General features: G+C 43.6%; 1 protein-coding gene across 1 annotated transcript; it reads left to right on the top strand.

Annotated features, from left to right (window-relative positions):
* The first annotated feature begins 1,277 nt into the window (after positions 1-1,277).
* RSBN1 (round spermatid basic protein 1) lies at positions 1,278-18,886 on the top strand. Its single transcript, XM_033080249.1, has 7 exons — positions 1,278-1,629; positions 5,082-5,752; positions 11,710-11,847; positions 12,235-12,377; positions 13,203-13,370; positions 14,440-14,548; positions 15,098-18,886. The coding sequence occupies exons 1-7, from the start codon at positions 1,278-1,280 to the stop codon at positions 15,557-15,559; spliced, it is 2,043 nt and encodes a 680-aa protein (XP_032936140.1). The 3' UTR covers positions 15,560-18,886.
* Positions 18,887-19,746: the final 860 nt, after the last annotated feature.

Below are 19,746 nucleotides of genomic sequence, written 5' to 3'. Positions count from 1 at the left end.
ATCCTAAGGAGGGACATTTTTTTGTTGTGTTTTGGAATGGATGGATTTGAGCATGATGATGGAACCCAGTGAAGGCTATGGAATGATCTGGAAAGCCAGTGGAGCAGAGTGAGGTGGAGCAAGACCCTCTCTCACGTTTGTAGGTCTACTAAAATCAAAGACACTGAAATGTTTACATTACTTGGACTAAGATGGAATTAGCATCCTGAATTTTAGAAATAATATAAGCTTTGTTTTTTTGGTTTTTTTTTCCATCTGAGTGAATCAGAGCACTTGTCTGGATTTTGGGACAGTAAGACTTCAGAAGGTGACTGATCCCACAGGAATTAAACCAGTGTAACTGGACCACACAATTGACTGACCCAGCTGCTCTTCTATCTGGAAAAAAAAAAATCCCAAAACACCACAACAGCAAGCAAAATATTATTGTATTTTAAAAACAATGTGTGTAATGATTTGTGATTCTGCAGCACAGAATTTCTGATGGGAAGAGGGAAGATGAGATTTCTCACCACATTCCTCACCAGACTCCACTGCTGTTTTTATCAGTGGGGAGGGATAAAGATGCTGGAAATTGCTTTATATGATTCTTTTCCTGTAAAGACCAAAAATCAAAAACAAAAACAAACCACCAACCAAAGTGGGATTTAGGGAATTTGGTCAAGAAGAATCTGCTGAGCACTGCTGGAATGGAAAACTCAGCTGCTTTAAAGTCGGGGCAACAGCCAATATTGCCTTGTTGGTTACTGTAGTCATGGGTTTTCTTAAAGCAGAAAAGAGTTAAAACCTTTACCCAAATTACATTTCTATTTTTCCTGGGCTGGACGGGGTTTGGATCAGCCTGATGCAGTGGAAGGTGCCTCAGCCCATGCCAGGGGGTAAAATGAGATTTTTAAGTTCCCTCCCAACCCTTAGCAGTCTAAGATTCAATGATTTTATTCCATCCCACTGCCATGGGCAGGGATAGCCTCCTGAGGCTCGCTCCAACATCACCCTCACGGGGAAAGCCTTCGCAGCACCCCATGTTCGGTATTTAATGGATAAAGCACTTCAGAACACGCGATAAACGCCATTAAAATAAAAGTTTTTACCCCCCCTCACTCCCCGGCCCGCGCTCCCTCAGCGGTTTCCCGCCCTGCTCCCGCCGCCCACGTGACCCGCGCCGCGCGCACGCGCCCCCGCTGCCGAACTACAATTCCCAGGGTGCCCCGCGGCGGCGCGTGCGCGGCGGCGCCCGGCGCTCGGGCCATTTAAATGTGTGTGAGGGAGCCCCTGAAATGGCCGCGCAGGTCGCCGCGGTGCCGCGGGCCCCGGAGGAGCCGCCGCCGCCCTCAGCGGACCGGCCCGCCCGGCCCCGCGGGCCCCGCCGCCGGCGGGCGGCACCCGGCGAGCCGCCGGCCGCCAAGCGGGCCCGGCCGAGCCAGCCGCTGCTTGCGGGGCCCGGCCCGGCAGAGCCGCTGCCCCCGCCCGCCCTCCCCGCCGCCGCGGGGTTGTTCACGTTCTCCCCGCTCACCCTCCCGCCGCCCGGGGAGCGCCGACACCACCACCGGCACCACGCCGAGCCCGCCGGCCACAAGGCGAGGCGCGGCAGCCCCGCGGACGGCGCGGCGGGGCGGCCCAGCCAGCGAGGTGAGCGGCGGGGGGAGCGCGGGGGTCGCGGGGCCGGCGGGAGCCCCGGGCGGGCTCGGCCGGGCGGCAGCGCCGGAGCCCCGGGCGCACCTGTGGAGGGCAGCGGGCGGCGGCAGCGCTACGGGCTCGGCCCCGCTCCGGCCGTGTCGTAGCGGGCACGGCGGGGCTGCCCCGGGCACGGAGCGCGGGGTGGCCGCGCTGCTCCTGCTGCTGCTGCTGTCAGAATCGCCCTCGTCGCGGGTTTAACGTGCAGGTGTTGTGGGAGGGAAGGTTTCTTCTCGCTGTGCTTGTATTAGCGTGTGAGGGGCTGCTGCTGTTGTGGTTTTTTAAAAATTTTGTAGTTGTTGGTTTTAATAAGAGGCCTGAGAAGGGATCTCGTGATTCCATACAAATGTTTCCAAGGCGGGTGTCAGAGGACGGTGCCAGATTCTTTTCAGGGGTGCCCAGCAACAGGACAAGGCGGAATAGCCATGAACTAAACCACAAGAAGTTCCTCCTCAACGTGAGGAAGGCTTTCAATGAAGGGTGGCAGAGCACTGAACAGGTGTCCAGGGAGGTTCTGGAGTTATTCCAAACCTGTGGCACCTGCTCCAGTGCAGGGGGTTCCGCTGGATTGTCTCCAGAGGTCCCTTCTAACCCCAATTATTCTGTGTTTTCTGTCATTGAAAGGCCAAAATATCTCTAGATTTCGGTGTGTGCTGTGTGTGGTTTTGTTTATTTTTTTTACCAGTACAGTGATTGTTTTGGTTCTGCTTAGAGATTTGTTATAGTAAAAAGCTTCTTGGAGAGAGCAACGCAGATAAAAAATTACTGCAAAAGCTGCTGTAATTAAAAATATCATGTGAATTATGCTCGAGGAGTGTATGGGCAGGTTTTGTGCCAAAGAAACCAAAGATGCACTTGCTTATAGAAGTCAAGTGTCTGTAGAGTAAACTCTAGATAGGATTGTCTTAAGAACAGACAAAACTATTACTAGGACAGGCTTTTCTCCACTGCTTCATGCTTGGAATAATGGCTATAAAAGCTTCTGACTGTAAACCTCTGCAGTTCTATCAGTGTTTATCAAGCAGAAGTTTAGATCAGTGTAACTTTGTAGACTGGAGTGTCACTGTGTCAGTTCTAACCCAGAATTAAATTAGGCCTCTTAATGAGGGTTTAACAGCGTGAAAATGAGCATCAAAATTCAGATTTGCGAAGGAAAGCTGTTTGCTCATCTGAAGCTCTTCACTGCCTGTCCTCAGCTGTCAGGGTGCTGCCTGTTAGGATGGGGATGTATTTCCTGACTATCAGTTTTTATTTTGATGTATAATCTAATTAAATTGCCTATTGCATTGACTATACCATGCTAATCTGTGGCCCCAGGTGGCAGTGAACACCCCCACTATTTTTGCCATTTAATAATGGTTCAGGTTCTGTTGTGGGATGTGTGATCATCTGAGAGTAGCTCAGTTATTGGCACTGCTGTCACTCTGCCTCGCTGCTGAGCCCATAGTTTAGTGACCTGTCCACAGCTTTTTTTGTGTTTGACATGCTGGAGGCTTTCTGATTATTTAAAAGAATAATTAAAACTATATTTCCTTCAGGATTAGCAGGCATTATTATAATGTCACTGTTTAGCTTCACTGTAATAGTGGGACTCTGCTGTGTTCAGTGGATCCAGCAGCAGCTTTTATCCTAAAAACAGACAAGTGTTCACTGGAAACTCCCAAATGCAAGGATTCCTCTGTCTGTTTTTAGGAAATGGCTTCAAACAGGAAGATGCTCTAAATTAAAATGTGTGAGGCTTTAAAACTATACCTAAAATCAGAAATGCTTAAAATAAGAGACCTTTAACAACCAAATGTTCTTCAAACGTGCATAGGGGGAGTATTCCCAACAGCTCAGTGGTGGCATGAAATTCTTGTTTAGCTGCAGCCTGGGATCTCTGTTCCCAGCAGGACAAATGCCTGGTGTGTGATTTGCACGTTCACTCAGTGAGTAAAGCAGTGTCTGTGCCCGAGAGCCCAGTGACTGAGCAAGCCTGAGTCTTGCAGAAAGCCTCATTCCAAGAACCCTTTCAGCTGACTTCCCTGAGCAGTGATCCCGCCCTGCCTTTCCTGGGCTCTCTGAAACAGAAAGAGCAGGGCCTTTGCTGTTTGCACCGTGCAGCAGCACGGTCAAAACTTGTATTTCAGGTCCTAGACTGTTGTATGAAGTGGGGATTAAGCAATCGGCTCTTTCTTTGCTCCATGAGTAACTCTGTTCCTTACTCCAGGCTGTTATGAAGGTCACCCCTCTGCAGTAAGGAGCTCTGAGACCAAACCAGTAATGATCCAGTTAAACACTGGTTGCACTGGAGAACACGGAGCTACCTGTGTTTATTGCTGCACCCTTTCTCATAAAAGTGTAGCTTTTTTTTTTCTTTAAGTGCTCCAAGAGAATAAAGAGGGAATACCAATGTGCAGCCAAAGAAAGGAAATTTTACCAGGACAGAGCCCTGTGCTGAGGGGAAATGGTAAAACTTTAGTTCCTGCATCTTTGGTCAGGTGTGGCCTTCAGCAGCAGGTTGTTCCCATCCCCGTGGCCATCCTGCTAACACAGCTCCAGGAGATTTATGGGCATTGTTGGATGAAATGGTTCTTTGATTCAGGCACATTAAAATCTTGTCTTGGCAATTGAGTTTTTAACAGCTGCAGCATCAAGTTTTCTAATTACCTTTATCCTTTACTAAATGTTATTTGAATTAGTTTTTATACTTGAAAGAACAACTTAAACTATTCCATTTTGCCTGACAGAACTACTTCTTTACATTTTATCTCTCAGCCTTTTAGAGATTTATTAACCTCAAAAAAACCCCCAAACAACTGAAACAGGCCCTTAATTTCTTTCTCTCCATTAACTGAAACATTAACTATAAGACTGAATCTGTTGATGTGATGGTTTATTCCTTTAATTTTAAAAGATCAGCAGTCTAAGATTTACTTAAGTGTTTTTATTTCTAAATGTAAGTAAAGCTTGTAGCTCTTCAGTACTGCTCTGTTTGGTTCTGTATCATGTGTCCAAAATCAGGGAAGTGTTCTGTAATGAAAGTCTTAATGTTTAAATGTTACACATACTTGTTTATCCTCTTCCTCTGCACGGCACTGCCTTAAATGTCAGAAGTTATTAATGTGCTTAATTATAGATGTTCTGAAATACAGACTCCTTTAAAAGGTATTATAATACATCTATTAAAAATTGAAGTATTTCTAAATATTAAGCTAGAATTTTGGAAGTTTTCCTTAATTCAGGGTTTTGTTTAATTATAGGGTGCCCTGACTTTTGAGTTAATTTTACAACCAAAAATGCAATGTTTTCCAATTGATCAGTCTCCCTAGGAATAGATCCCTTCAGCAAGTGAGAGGCCTGAATTCTTTTGGGGTGAATATGCTGCAACTGCAGAACTCTAATCTTCTCTTTATTGTTGCTGCCAGAAACTCCAGATGAAAATGGCAAAACCCAGCGAGCTGACAGTCTTATTATGAAGAAGATAAAGAAAAAAAAGAAAAAGAAACACCGGGAAGATGTGAGGGGGAAACGCCTGAAGATGTACAACAAAGAGGTGCAGACGGTGTGCGCTGGGCTCACTCGCATTGACAAGGAGACTCTGTCTCAAGGACAGTGTGACAACCTGGAGGTGAGCAAGGAATCCTTCAGGTACCTGAAGGATGAGCAGCTGTGCAGACTGAACTTGGGCATGCAGGAATACCGGGTACCCCAGGGAGTACAAACCCCCTTTGTGACGCACCAGGAGCACTCTGTGCGCAGCAGCTTCCTCAAGACTGGCACTAAATTCAGCAACTTCATTCACGAGGAGCATCAGTCCAATGGAGGTGCCCTGGTCCTGCATGCTTACATGGATGAACTCTCATTTTTGTCTCCAGTGGAGATGGAGAGATTTGCAGAGGAGTTTCTTGCGTTGTCATTCAGTGAAAATGATAAAAATGCAGCTTACTATGCTTTAGCCATAGTGCATGGAGCAGCTGCCTACCTACCAGACTTCCTGGATTACTTTGCTTTTAACTTTCCAAACACTCCAGTGAAAATGGAAATTTTGGGCAAGAAGGACATTGAAACAACAACAATTTCAAATTTTCACTCTCAGGTAAGAACTATTCAAAAGCATAAATTTTGTCCAATACCTAGAATTGATTAATCTCAATAACCCAGATTTAAAATAGCAAGTCATAAATTTATTTTCTAAACAGGTTAAGAAAGGTGATGTTAGGACTACACTACTATGCTGTTTGTTCTTAATTCTGCATAAAGCTTTTGTGTACTCCCTGGTAATTGGTGAATCACACTCAGACACTGCTACCTGTGACCTGAGCATCTTTTTCTTCTAAACTTGGGAAAACACTGAGATTGTTCAAAACAGCAGCCAAGACTGTGTCAAGAGTTTCACAGTCTGCAAATGCTAACACTGCTTTTCTAGTCAACAGAGTTGGGGTTTGGTTTGGGGGCTTGGGATTTGAGTATTTTTGCAGTGATGTTACTTTTCATGTTTCAGTATATCTAATTCATAAGTTTTTTAACATCTTCATTCCCTCAATACCTTTTGCTGTATAAACTTTCTAACTTGAAGCTGGTTAAAGAATTTTTTAATTGCTGTGGAAAAGCAGTTTCATTTGATTTACTCCCTGGTTTCCATGTTAGGCTTAAACTATTTAAATTCTGGAACTGTACCTCCATGTAACTTAAATGGATGCAACAGTAATAAAAAGTTAATTTCAAGATTCCCATATGAAAATCTCTTGAATTTTAGTCTTGTGATCAAACTCTGAAGTATCTATGAGTATACCACAAGGTTACAGCTTAGATAAATTTCTTTTTGATGGAATAAAGCTTCTCTCTGTTTAGTCTTAGAATGGATCCAAACTGCTGATTACCTTTAAGGTCTTTACTCGAGACATTAATTACATTTACTAGTTCACTTGTTGGGAGGATAAATCTGAAACTCTGTAGTGGAGTTCAGTACAATAGGAAAACACCTTTAACAACAGACTTTGGAGTGTTAGTGCTTGTGGATGGGCTACTTGGATTTCTGCAAGAAATTTGCATTGGAAAAACTATTGCTGCTTTACAGAAAATTTCTGCATGGTCACTGTGGAGTTTTTGAATAGCATTAAATGAATAATTCTGACACTTGGCATTTTGTTTGACAGTGATTTGCTGCTGCAGCACTTATTTTAACCAGCTTCTCTTTCTTGGTTTAAGTAATTCTTGGTGCTGACAGGGCTATGTCTGGGTGCAGAGTGCCCCAAAAGAGTTTCTGAGCACATGAACCACTGCTGTGGGCAGTGCACTTCTGCACAGCACACCTGTGTGCTGCAAATGTGAAATGTTTCCACAGATCAAGCTTTCAAGTCTGCTGTATTAGTTATTTGTGTTCTTTAGTGTCCAGATTGCATTCTGGCTTGAGTACATGTGATGAACCCTGAAAAGGCTAAACAGAGCCTCTGGAATGATTAACAATTGCATTTTTTCTTGGTGAATGTCCTGTGAACACGAATACTGACACTATAAATACACATGAGGAATCTATGGTAATAAATAAGAGGCTTTGCTGGGTTATAGTCTGCTGGTACTTCAATTAATTCTATTTTAAGTGCTGTCTAAACTTGATTAAGATTGAGTCATGACATAAGGTTCAGTTGGTCTAAACCACTTCTCTAAACCCAGCTCCAGCATGACCTGGTTAATCCTCTCTGGCTGAAGTGTTAGTGCAGATCTCCCTGAGCAAACAGAGCAGGGGAGCTGTCACAAGCAGCTGCAGCAGGGCTCCTCAGGGAATTCAGATGATGGAGAAAAGGAAACATAGAAATTGCTGGTGGGTTCACCAAAGTTTTCACCCAGGCTGGTTTGTCTTGGAATGGAGAAGGCTGCAGTGCCCTGCCCGAGGCCTGGAGTGATGAACCTGTGCTGCTGCTCCTTGGCAGCTCTGGTGAGGGATGAACACATTGGCCAAGCTTCACTTTTCACCCTTCTGTATGAGAGCTGTGCAGTACAGAAACACTTCATGGCTGTGCTTGTGCAGATTAAACACGCTGCACTATTGTGTGCTGCAATACTGATTATTTATAATTAAGTTAAGTTGCCTCCATTCTGGGTTTCTTCTCTGTGCATGAGTTTGTTTGCTGCACTGACCTGTGCCAAGGGGATTTGGAGCATTAGGGAGTTTTGAATCCTGAAGATTCAGTGTCAAGAAATCAAAATTTGTTCTGTAAACTGCAAGTTAATGTGACCTTTGGCTTGCACAACATTCAGCTGGTTTTGTGTTTTTAGAGAAGCTGACTTGTAGTATTCAAAATAAGGACTTTAATCTGAAGGACTTGGTAAGTCTAGTGATAATTAACTGCCTTGCAAGGTGAATTGTTTTGTTCTCAGGGCAGTGAGTTTATAGCAAAGCACTCCAACATGTGTTTGTTACATAAATGTTTGGTTTCAGTATCTTAATACACAGGACACTAAAGCTTTAGTGTCCTGTGTATTTTTTTGCTTGCACTGGCTCTCCTTGGCTCTAATACTTCAGTGCTGGAGCTCAGCTTTAGTGTGGAGCTGTTCACTTGGGCTGAGAGCTTTCAAGACTCAAATCTCTGAGCAGTCATTTGTAAGCTTTCCTCACATAAGGGCACACTTTAATTTGGAAGCTCTTTGCAGTGCAGCTAGAATGAACTCTTATTTTCCTTATCACTTGTTTCAGTACAACTGCTTCCACTCAGTGAATGGAAATATATTTAGAGCTAAAAAAACACTTCTGCTTTTTTTCCTCTCTGATCAACTGCCTGATGAATTCTCTCTCTGATCCAAAGAACAGTTAGGCTGTCACAGAGGGTGTGTGGGGGTTCTGGGAAGAGGCCAGGAAAGAGAATTGGGGAAGTAGGTTTTGCATAAGCTGCTCTTCCTTCTGGGAAGAAGGTGGGAGAAGCAGCCAACAGGTGGTAACTGGGTGAGTTTTCTTACTCCTGCTCAGAGCAGGTTACTCTGTCCCTGACAGCTTTGGTTCATGAAACACATCACACTTTGGTTTTCTGCCCCACATGAATTTCTCTGATTCTGGAAAGGGACAATTTCTTTTTTTCAGCAGTAGCTACCAAAGTATGACATGGAGAAATTGTGCATCTGTACTGCAAACTTTCTTGTTTGTCACTAAAGCCACATAAACAATGCCCAGTGGTCCTGCACTATGTCAGATTTTAGTCAAACATGTCAGCCTTGCTGTGCTGGCGTGTCACTGTCGTGTCCTTCAGCAGGAACCAGCCTTGTGCTCTTGCTTTCTTCCTTGTAGCCAAGTGTTTGTGTGGTTGGTTTTATAGCTGACTTGACACGCTGAAATATTGTTGCTGTCAAGTGATTCATGCTTTTCTTGCAACTGGAGAGAAACTGAGACTTAACCTCATTTGTCTCCAGCTGATGCCTCATCTGTGTGTCCTCATCCTGTGCTCACTTAACCCGTGGTGAGGCTGGGGCGGCTCAAGAACATGCAAATAAACACCAGCTCTGTGCCTCTGACAGGAAACACTGCCTCTGTCTGCTTCTCTTCTCACCCAAGTGTGGGAAACGCTGATAGGCACATGCTGCAGCTGAGGGAAAATGTCTCCATGAGCACTCGAGCTAATTTTAAACTCCGTGTCCGTGTGGGGTGGGGTGCACAGGGCAGTGATGCCTGGGTGGCATTTGCAAGGACACAGGCTGCCTGAATGATTTTACTGGCCCCATTGTCCTTTTGCTACAGTAAAAGCAGCGGTGGTGACTGCAGTGATCCACTGCTGCTGTTAAAGCAGCACAGGGAACAAACTCTAGCGAGGGAGGTGCTGTGGTAATGAGTTACTGACTTCTGGCAGCCACATGAACTGGAGTGACCCCAGCTAAATTCCTAAACAAGAGTTGAACTTTGAACAAAAATAAAAACCACTGAGAGAAGTTCTAATGGATATAAGGAAGTGACTTCAGCTGTTTAATCATCTCAGCTTTCTTTCCCTGCAGTGGGGGGTGCAAACAGAGTGGCTGTGGAGTGAACAGAGCTGGGAGGGAATCTGCAGCACCTGGGCAATGAAAGGCCAAGGCAGTTTGTGGTGCAGCAGGCAGGTGCTTACTCATGGGACACTAAACCACCAGTTGTAAAGGGAGAGCAAGGTGCCTGTTCCTTTAGATGTTCATGACATCATATTGTTGAGACCACTGGCCTAACCAGTGGCATTGCTGTTTGCTGCTCAGAAGGAATAAAGAGAGAGACACTGTGGAGGAGTTTTTCATGGCATACTGAAGGAGTAGACTGCATCCCCTGGGACTGAGGTGCTTGAGATGAGTAGTGCAGCCTGCTGGGGATTGCTGTGGGTTGGTGCATGTTGTCAGTGTAAACATGTCCTGGCTTTAATCCTCAAGTATGTGTATTCCTTTAATTTCTATTAAAAACTAGCAAAGCATTGAAATCCAGTGTTTCCCTAAAGTATTTCTACTGTTTCTTTTATAACTCCTGAGTTCTCATCTATTTTGTCATTCTTCAGTGCATTAAAAAACCCCCAAAGTTACCAAAGTTAAAGCTTCTCATTTTTCATTTCCTTTGAAAACATTGAAAGGAAAAACTGCATATGGAATTACAATTAATTTTAATTAATGACAAACACCTGTAAAATACTAGTGACTCTCACCAGGTGGTTTCAATAGCACAGAATTCATCTGGAAGGAGTCTGTCTCCACTTACATAAACAGTGCCAGGCAGTTAAACTTCATTGGATAAGGACCAGAGCACTTCAATCTTTAGTTTTTCTGTAGGTGCACAGAACTAAAATATTGCTGTGATGTTCCAGTGCTCCTGCTCTGAGCTGCATTCAGCAAATAGAGTAAGCTAAACTCCTATAATTAAGAAGTGAAAGATCTATGGCTGCTGCTGGAGCATAAAATTGCAGCAGTAACTCTATTCTTCCTTTATTAGTCTCTCCTAATTTACCTTTAACAACTGCATGGAGTAGTTTAATGACATCTGGTTTGCTGGCTAAATATGCAAAACTGAAACTAAACTGAAAGCTGAGCTGCTGCATCCATGTACCCATAAGCAGGGTTATAAGGTGTATCACACTGTGTAAACAGGGCTGTTAAATGGCAAATTTACCACTAATTTTCTGTACTGTCCCACCACTCAGCCATGGAGAACAGCTGGAGGTTTTCACCCCTAGAACACCAAAGGGTGGTGGAAAGCTGGGGCTCAGACACAACTGAGTGTGCAAAACAGACTTGTGCTCTGAGGAGCTTGTGCCCTGTAACATCAGTTAGCTGTGATACCTGCACAGATCCTCTGTGGCCACACTCCAAGTTCCAGCTGCAGTCCATAGGATGAGGCTACACAACACTGGAGTCTTGCCAGTGGCTCTCTGGCAACAGGAAATTGGTAAGAAAAGTTTCCAGATGACCTGGAAAAGTGGGACAGTCTGTGTTCTAGAGGATGTCCACAAACTGTGGGATTGTTTCTGGCCCCAGTGCTGACAGCAACTTCTACTGCAACTGGTTGTTCTAAAATTCAGCTCCATGAGCTCTGGTTTTCCAGCTAAACCTCTCATTTCCTCTGGTTTTTGTTCAATTTTCTGTGTGTACTATAACAGCATCACCAGAACCACTGCATGAAGGACACTGTTTGTCCCTGCAGTCCCAGGGGAAGGAGCTCAGGGACAGGAGTGAGATGAGGAATGTGCAGATCCCAGGAGCATCCGGTCTGAAATGTGGAAGCAACACTCCAGCTGCACAAACTAGTGGAGAGTTAAAGCTTGCTGGTGAACGACTGAGTCACAAAGAAATCTTGTGTGGTTGTTTTCTCAAGGCAGCCTGGAAGTGTTGAATTGTTCCTGAATTAGTCAAATATTCACTTGCTGTTACTCAGACTCCAGAAGGATTTCCTGTCAGGAGTACAGGCAGGAATCCTTTCTTTCTCTTCTGTTCTAAACACTCCCTGTGCTTATTCTGCTGAAACAGATGTGGATGAGTCCATGATCGATCCCAGCTGTGTCAGGTCACTTTTCCCCTCCTGGGAGAGGACTAAAGGCGTGGTGTGTTGTGTCTCTGGTCCAGGTCAATCGCACGTACTGCTGTGGCACCTACAGAGCAGGACCCATGCGCCAGATCAGCCTGGTGGGAGCTGTGGATGAAGAAGTGGGGGACTACTTCCCTGAATTCCTAGATATGTTGGAAGAATCTCCATTTCTTAGAGTAAGCAGTAACTTTTGGTTAGATATTTAAACAATTGTTAGGTTTCCAAGTCATTAGAAGCTGGAAGGTATTCTCTTTATTGATGTGCTTTTTTGTGCTACTGAGGTTCATTCTTTCCTGTGTCTGATTTAAAGGCATGGAATGAGGTGGATAATTTAAAAATCAAGTTTATTACATGTACATGCACTACATGCACTTCTACTTCCCTACAAACTATGCTTGATAAAATTAGCTTGGAATATCTTTTACCTCTCAAGCTTAGTTTCTATTAATTTCTTTTGAAGATTTGAACCAGTTTTACCAAAGGCATCATTAAATTTTTCTATCTCACCCAGTGTTTTGTGTTATGTGTGTTTTGTGGATGGTTTTGTTCCTGTTTTCTTTTAGATGACTTTGCCCTGGGGGACTCTTTCCAGTCTCAGACTGCAGTGCAGGTCCCAGAGTGATGATGGGCCCATCATGTGGGTGAGGCCAGGAGAGCAGATGATCCCCACAGCTGATATGCCAAAATCACCCTTCAAACGGCGCCGGTAAGGTTTGGGTTTCCTTTTGTACTCGAGGTAAAACATTGCAGTTAAATCTGTGGCAGACTTGAGAATAAAAGCAAAGCACTTGATGTGTAACTGTCTCTTCAGAGGGCTAATTCAGATTTCAGTTTCACTTTCACTTTGTTTCAAATTGGCTCAGCTAGTAAAGTAAATTCTCACAGAATCTTTCAGTACTTCTCACATATTCTAGATCAGTGCTTTGAGATTAAAACCTCTTTTTATTATCCTTCAGGAGACTTAATTCATCTTACTTCTGTAGCAAGAACCAATTTGGTGGTGAGGGCAGGTGGAATGCTGTAAAACAGACGAGATCCTTCTGCTGCTCATGCTGCATTCTAATGTCAGTGTAAAGCACTTGTAACACTGCCTGCCCAGGAATTGCTGTGTATTCTTGCTTTCTGTCTCTGAAAGAGACCTCTGAGACAAATTTCAGGAGATTTAGAAGCATACTCTAATTGTAGTTTGAAGAAGAATTTTGGATGTGCTCCCAAGTAACTGAAGCTCAGGTTCTGTCAGACAGCTCTATTTTACATTCCAGTGCATTCCTGGAGGAAGTCTTTCAGCACAAGTGAACACAAAAATTATGTGATTTGATTTGTTTTTTAAAGTTTGTTCTCATAACCTGAATTTTTACTTCGCTACTTTTGTTTCAATCTTTCACCAGATAAACACCTAGAAAAAAAAATCAGAAGGAAACACTTTATTCCCTTGTAGCCTGCAGCACCCAGAATTTTAAGATGATTTCAATACAAACAATAATTTTGAGCAGCAGGGACATTTGCAGTGTGTGTTTTTGTCCCTTTGCAGGTCCATGAACGAGATCAAGAACCTGCAGTACCTACCTCGGACCAGCGAGCCCCGCGAGGTCCTGTTCGAGGACAGGACCAGAGCTCACGCTGACCACGTGGGGCAGGGCTTTGACTGGCAGAGCACAGCTGCTGTTGGGGTGCTCAAGGCTGTGCAGTTTGGGGAATGGTAAGTGCTGCTTCAATAAAGATACTCTTTCTTTTACAAAAATAAATATTTGCAGAACAAAGCAAATCAGAAATGGTTTAATCCCTGTAATGAGACAATCACTGGAATTGTCTCTCCAGGGTGGTGATGGAGTCACTGGATGTGTTTCAAAACAAAGCCTGGATGTGGCTCTCAGTGACATGGTTTAGTTGATGAGGAGGTGTTAGGTCACAGGTTGGACTAAATGATCTTAAAAAAGTCTTTTCCAACCTAGTTCATTCTGTGATTCAAAAGCTGCACAGAGCTGAAAACCTCAAGCTGTGTGCCTCCCATTTTTCCATCTTGAGGCAGTAAAAAATTTGTAACAGCAGCTTGCAGAATATTTTAGTGATATACAAAAGCCTTAAACTTGGACCATCATCCTTGATTATTCTTTTCCTGAGCAGGTATGTTAATTCTGGCTTTTGTAAGTGTAGTCTAAGAACTCAGTGGAATTAATTTCACAGCTACTGTGCTTTCTCAGGTCATGTACCCAGGATATTGCTGTTGACCTTGCAGAGAAATTAGACTTGCATCATTGTAAGAGCTAGAAATTACAGCAGAAATTGGATAGCATTATTAGCAATATCATTAGAATAAAAGATCCCAGTATTTCCTACACTCTGGTTCACAGCTGTTGAATAAAATTCCTCACTGCTTCAACTTCAGTGTTACTTTGTAATTTTACATTTTTCCCTTAATGCAGAATTATTCTGCCCAATTATAGAATGGAAGAATTGAGGCAAATTGTGGTTCCTAGAACACAAAGAACTTTGATAGTGGCAGTTTGAACCTGGTTCTCAGGCTTTTCAGTATATTATCCATGCAAACATCACTTCTGTTGTGAATGCAGCAAAAATGGAGAAAGAAAAAAAGGGAAATCTATGAATCTTTTTCAAAGTAATACACTATTGAGAAGTGTTGAGATTTTGTGCACAGTGTAACACTGAAGCAGGTCACTGGTTCAATGTAGCTTTCTGCTGGGCAGAGCTGTAATGGTCTGTGAGTCAAATATTTCAAAAATTCCTGGAATTCTCTTTTTTTTTTCTAGGAGTGACCAGCCTCGTATAACCAAAGATGTGGTTTGTTTTCATGCTGAAGACTTCACTGATGTTGTGCAGAGACTTCAGCTGGACCTGCATGAACCTCCAGTGTCACAGGTATCAAATCTGCCCTTGTGACAGCTCATTCCTGGTGTTTTGGGAGTTTCTGACAGATCCCAGCTTCTCCCTAAGGTCAGCCCTTTTGTATCCCCTCAGTTCTCAGCTCTCTTGGGTAAATCTCCTTGTGTTTCAGGATAAAATAGTTCAGTTGGAAGGGAACTTTTAACTTTTCCTTTCCCCCAAGCTGGGGTTCATGCTGGGAGTCCCAGGGTGTGCTATTGAAACAATCTGTTGATTAAGCCATGTGGGCCTGTTCATGCTTTTTCTGATGTCTGATGTTACCTTAGGCTGTGGAAGCATCTAAACTCAGTCCTGTGAGCCCAGACAGTGCAACCCTTTGTTGTTGTTTTTAACTGTATAGAAACCTTCATTCTCCTCTCAAGACATGCACATCAGGGAACTTGTATTTTAAAAGCCCAGTTCTCATTTGAATTTGAGGTCTTACCCATGAAACAGAAACATTCTGCTTTAGACATGAATTAATTGGGAAGATGCTGAATTGTTTGAAGAGTTCACCACTAACTTTCCCATCTCTCCTTCTCCCAGTGTGTTCAATGGGTGGACGAAGCCAAACTAAACCAAATGAGACGGGAAGGCATTCGCTATGCTAGGATTCAGTTGTGTGACAATGACATCTACTTCATCCCTAGAAATGTCATTCATCAGTTCAAAACAGTGTCAGCAGTCTGCAGCTTAGCCTGGCACATCAGACTCAAACAGTATCACCCTGTGGGGGAGACTTCTCCAAAAGCAGAAAGCAATTCAAGCCTGAACAGTGATGTTCCTGGAAACACAGAGGCAGAAGGTGAACCCCAAGGTGTGAGTGTAAAAACAGAGGCTGAAGAACCAGGTATAGAAATTCAGCTTACCCCAGGGGTGCTCTCCTCCTCTGTTTCTTCAATATCAGGACTTGTGCAACCAGATCAGGTGGCCCAGCCCCTTCCAGGTTTTAAAATAGAGTCTGATCAGCAACACAATCCACAGGATCATGCAGGCTCTTCTGTGTGATATGTATATATTCAAACATTTTTTAAACAACTTTTTAAAATTTTGATGTGAAGTTATAGTTTTATAACTGGCTTATGTTTTATTGGAGAAATCTTGCCTATAATTCTATAAAGAAAGGTGACATTCCAAAATGTCAAGCATATCTTTTTTACACAGATTATGCAAAATTCAAGTTGTATTTTAACCCCTTAGTACAACCTGTAACAGTGGTCTACCACTTCTTTCTGTTTAAGTAAAAGAGATGTTGAATATCTTCTCAAAGTCAGATTGAAATTCCTCCAGGAACGTGAAATGATTGAACTCCATTGGTCAGTGTTATTTCCCTACTTTTACTTTATCTCTAATCTTCACCAGAAAGTGATGCTTTTGTAGAAAACTTGCAAAGTAACTTCCCCATCTCATTTTAATTGCTTAAAAAAGTAAAAAAGAAAAAAAAAAGAAAAAGAAAAAAAATAGAGAAAGCACAGCACTTTTGATGATTTGTGGAATTTTCAGTATGTCTGTTCTTGACATGTTGGTTTATATACAAACTATAGAAATTGATGTTTCTTACAGTTCCTACAAGGGTGGCCTGTAAAAAGAACTGAAGCAAGTGTCTGATTCCTGTTGAAATGCAATGACTTACTGACCTAACACTTCTCATAGCACTGCTTATGTTGTTTGGTGTGAGGGTTTTTGCTTCCAAAATACATCTTCCCTGAACGTGATAAATGCTAGTGTCAAAATTAGAGAACCTCTTGGTAGTCTTGTGGAGGAAACTGCTATCTTTGAGCACTTTAAGGCTTTAAAATACTTAACCAACTTGGCAGCTTGTTTTGATGGGGTCGTAACGTGTCCAATGGATCCACACTTTTCCCTTGTACTGATGCACTTAATAGAATAAGCATTGAGCTGATACCTGATTTCCTAGAATAAGGACAGCCTTACTGTGTAAGTTCTGTATTAGTATTTCACAATAAAAAGTATTTTGGCGTTGGACTGCTTTTTCCATGTGTAGCTCCTGGGTGCCCAGTTACTGTGGAAAAATCAGCAGCACGTGCTCAATGTGTAGAGTGTCAGCTATCAACAGTTTTTAACCAATCTTTCAATATTTCTGGATGTTAAATGTGTAATCTGTATTTGACTTTCACTCACCCATTTATTACTGCCCTTTCCAGTCATCAAAAGGAAAAGTCCCTTTTCCCTCTCCCTCCCCCCTCCCCACATTTAGAGTACAAGTTGGGGTTTGGTGCAACTTAAGCTGTCTCCAGATAACTTTATTTGTTCTAATCCTCACTGGAGTAGGAAAGATTTGAAACACTATGTTAGACTAGACAAAAGCAAAGATGCTGTGTTAGTTCTGGATGCATCTTTTTAATATCAATTATTACTCTTCTCTTTATAAGGGTCTCTAAAATATGTTACTCTATTATAAATCTTACTTTGTGCAATATTGTTTGTGTAGGCTTTTATATACATATTAGCACCTCAGTGTAGAGGTCACTATTTTAAACTGATAGAGAAATAATCCTCAGAAGATACTGCAGTGATTAGTTAGAACCTGTATTACTCCTTATGTGTATGTATGTATTGTCTTCGGTACAAAAATGAGGACTAGGAAATATTTCAATTTAAAACTAATTTACAGATTGAAGTGGTAGTGACTCGTTTAGTAATCTGTGTAAATAAGGTGTTAGAATGGAAAGCTTTTATGATGAGAAGTAATGTGATTCATGCAGGGGTGTAATTTAATCTTAGCAGAAATTCTAGATGACTCAGCGCGGCTCAGAAATGAGCCGTCAGTTCTCTGGTGGGTTTTTTCCACTTTTTATGTTGAGAGGAATTTCATAGCTTTAAGGGTTGTGCAAAGTAAAATTCCTCACAGGCAATAGTGGTTTCAGTTCATCCTTCACATTCAAAGATTCCCCAGGGGTGTTCTTTCCTTTTGACCAAGTCTGCGAGTCTTCCACGTGCCCGTTCCGCGCCTCTCCCTGCTGCTCCCTGGCCCATTTTGGGGTGGCCCTTCCCTGGCAGCCAGCACTGATCACTCAGGAACTGTCACTGCAGGGGCCACAGCAAAGGCAGAGCAAACACACTGAGAGCCTCATGCACCAGCCTCTGTTTATTGGGAAAATTGGAATTTGGAAGTCCTCTGTAAATCCCAGTAGTGTGTTTTCAAATGGAGGAAGGAGGACTGGGGTGGTTTGTGCTACTTTCCAAGCTGTAGCTTTAGTGAAATCTGTGACAAATACCTGGAAAATGCTCTGACTTCCCTTGCATGGAAGGACATGACCAGTAGCATCATCCTCTCTGTGCTCTGCTCAGTTACTAACTTAAAACCCAATGTCAGATTTAAATGCACATAAATAAAGCTATCTTTGAATGACCTGAATGCTGAATGTTGCTGATGCTATCCTGTTTTGGAAGACTGAGGGAGAGAGGAACAAGCTGTTTGAGAATCTCTTACTAAATCCATGCTCAGCTTTGCTGTGTTTTAACCAAACTGGCAGACTTTCAAATTCCACCTCAGCTCTGGGTGTAAAGTATGAGAGGGATTGCTTGGGAAGCTGCTCACTCCCCAGCCATTGCTTCAGTTGCCCAGAACAAAGCTTTGATGGGACAAATGCAAATGTTTTCCAGCCCAAGACCTGTAGAACAGTTTTTTTGAGTTTTTTTATGAGCTTGAGCTGTTTAGAGAGGAAGTAAGTTCAAGCCCCTTAGAGTTTGTGCAGAACAAATCCAGTAAATATTTTTGAGTATCTCTTATTAAATAGCTGCTATTTGAATTTCTCCAAGATTTCATAAAGCAGGCTCCTTAATGAGCTAATCAAACTTTGGCACATTTGATAGCTTGTTCTAAGGCTGAGGAAGTTGGAGCTGTTCAGTGTGGAAACCTCACAGCCCCTTCCAGGATCTGCAGGGGCTCAGGGAAGCTCCTCATCAGGAACTGAGTGACAGGACAAGGGGAAATGGGTACAAATCACAAGAGGAGGAATTTAGGTTAGAGATTTAGGGGGAAATTTATGAGTGGTGAGGATCTGGTTCCCAGGGAGGTTGTGGATGCCCCAACCTGGGAAGTTCTCAAAGCTAGATTGAGCAGCCTGACCCACTGGAGATGTCCCTGCACATGGCAGGGAGTTGGGACTGGATGATTTTTAAGGTACTCCATTCCATCACCTTAACATTCTGATATTCTCAGTGGAAAACAGATACAGAACAGTTCGTAAATCTGAATGTGCTCCTCTGTTACTGCAAATCCTCAGCTCTCTGTTTATGAGGATCTGCTCTGTAATGTGTGTCAGTCCTGCTTTGTGCTGGAGACAACTGTCACTGGCTAAGTGCTGTCTGTGAAACAGAACTGAGGCTTAGGCTGGACTTTAAATCAAGTGCTGGTGACTAGAACATCCAAGGGATAAAGGCAAGGGGCTGAGCTGTGCTAGAAATGGATGAGCAAATGCAGTGTAAAGCTCAACTAGCGGCTGGCTTTGCTTTCCTCTCCCCTCTAGACAAAGCCCAGGTCGCTGTGGGCAGGTTCCTGCCACCAGGTGTTCCAGAGATTCCTAAGGGACACTGCACAGGGGCTCTGCCAGGTTTCCTGCGTGTTCCAGGCCAGTTCCCCTGGACAGCGCAGATTGTCAGAACTCCCCCAAATCTCTCAGCGGGGATGAATGCCTGGTTTGGGTGTGAATCATCGAGTGTTGGACTCTGCACTTGCAGTTCCCGAGCAGGGCTGAGCTGGGCAGCTCTGTGCTGGCTGTGGGGTGGGAGGGGAGCGGAGGCATCGCTTCCTCTCCCCCCGAGCTGTTCTGTCCTTCCCGTGGGTCCGAGCAGGGGCCAGGGCACGCCGAGCATTGACAAACACCCGCTTCCTCCTGATTTCTCTGTACAACATGTAAAGATACCGACTCCTGTATTGCTGTTTCGTGATTTCATTTGATTTGATTGGCAGCTACGATTATTTTTTTTCTGTGGTTTTAATTTATCTAAGGTCTCTGCCTCCAGAGGACGTGTACAATTGCCTGGACGACTGTTTGCTTTGTGCGGCCTTAGTGTATTTATTGACATTCGCGCGTGTGCGGGGGCGGCCCCGCGCCCCCCCGCGCTGTCGGTAGCTGACTGTACACCAGTGTCAAACTGTTAAGCTATTTCTTTGTAAAATAGTCCTGCGGAATGCATAGAATTTTTTTCCTGTAAAGTATTTTTTTAAT

The sequence above is a fragment of the Catharus ustulatus genome, chromosome 25 (assembly GCF_009819885.2).
Source record: "Catharus ustulatus isolate bCatUst1 chromosome 25, bCatUst1.pri.v2, whole genome shotgun sequence".
Taxonomy (NCBI): Eukaryota; Metazoa; Chordata; class Aves; order Passeriformes; family Turdidae; genus Catharus; species Catharus ustulatus.
This window is presented reverse-complemented; position numbering and strand designations above follow the sequence as displayed.

Coding starts and splice junctions, on each gene's coding strand:
- RSBN1 (XM_033080249.1), top strand. CDS start 1,278: ATGGCCGCGCAGGTCGCCGCGGTGCCGCGGGCCCCGGAGGAGCCGCCG. Junction 1,630..5,081: donor GGGGCGGCCCAGCCAGCGAG/GTGAGCGGCGGG, acceptor TGTTGCTGCCAG/AAACTCCAGATGAAAATGGC. Junction 11,848..12,234: donor AAGAATCTCCATTTCTTAGA/GTAAGCAGTAAC, acceptor GTTTTCTTTTAG/ATGACTTTGCCCTGGGGGAC.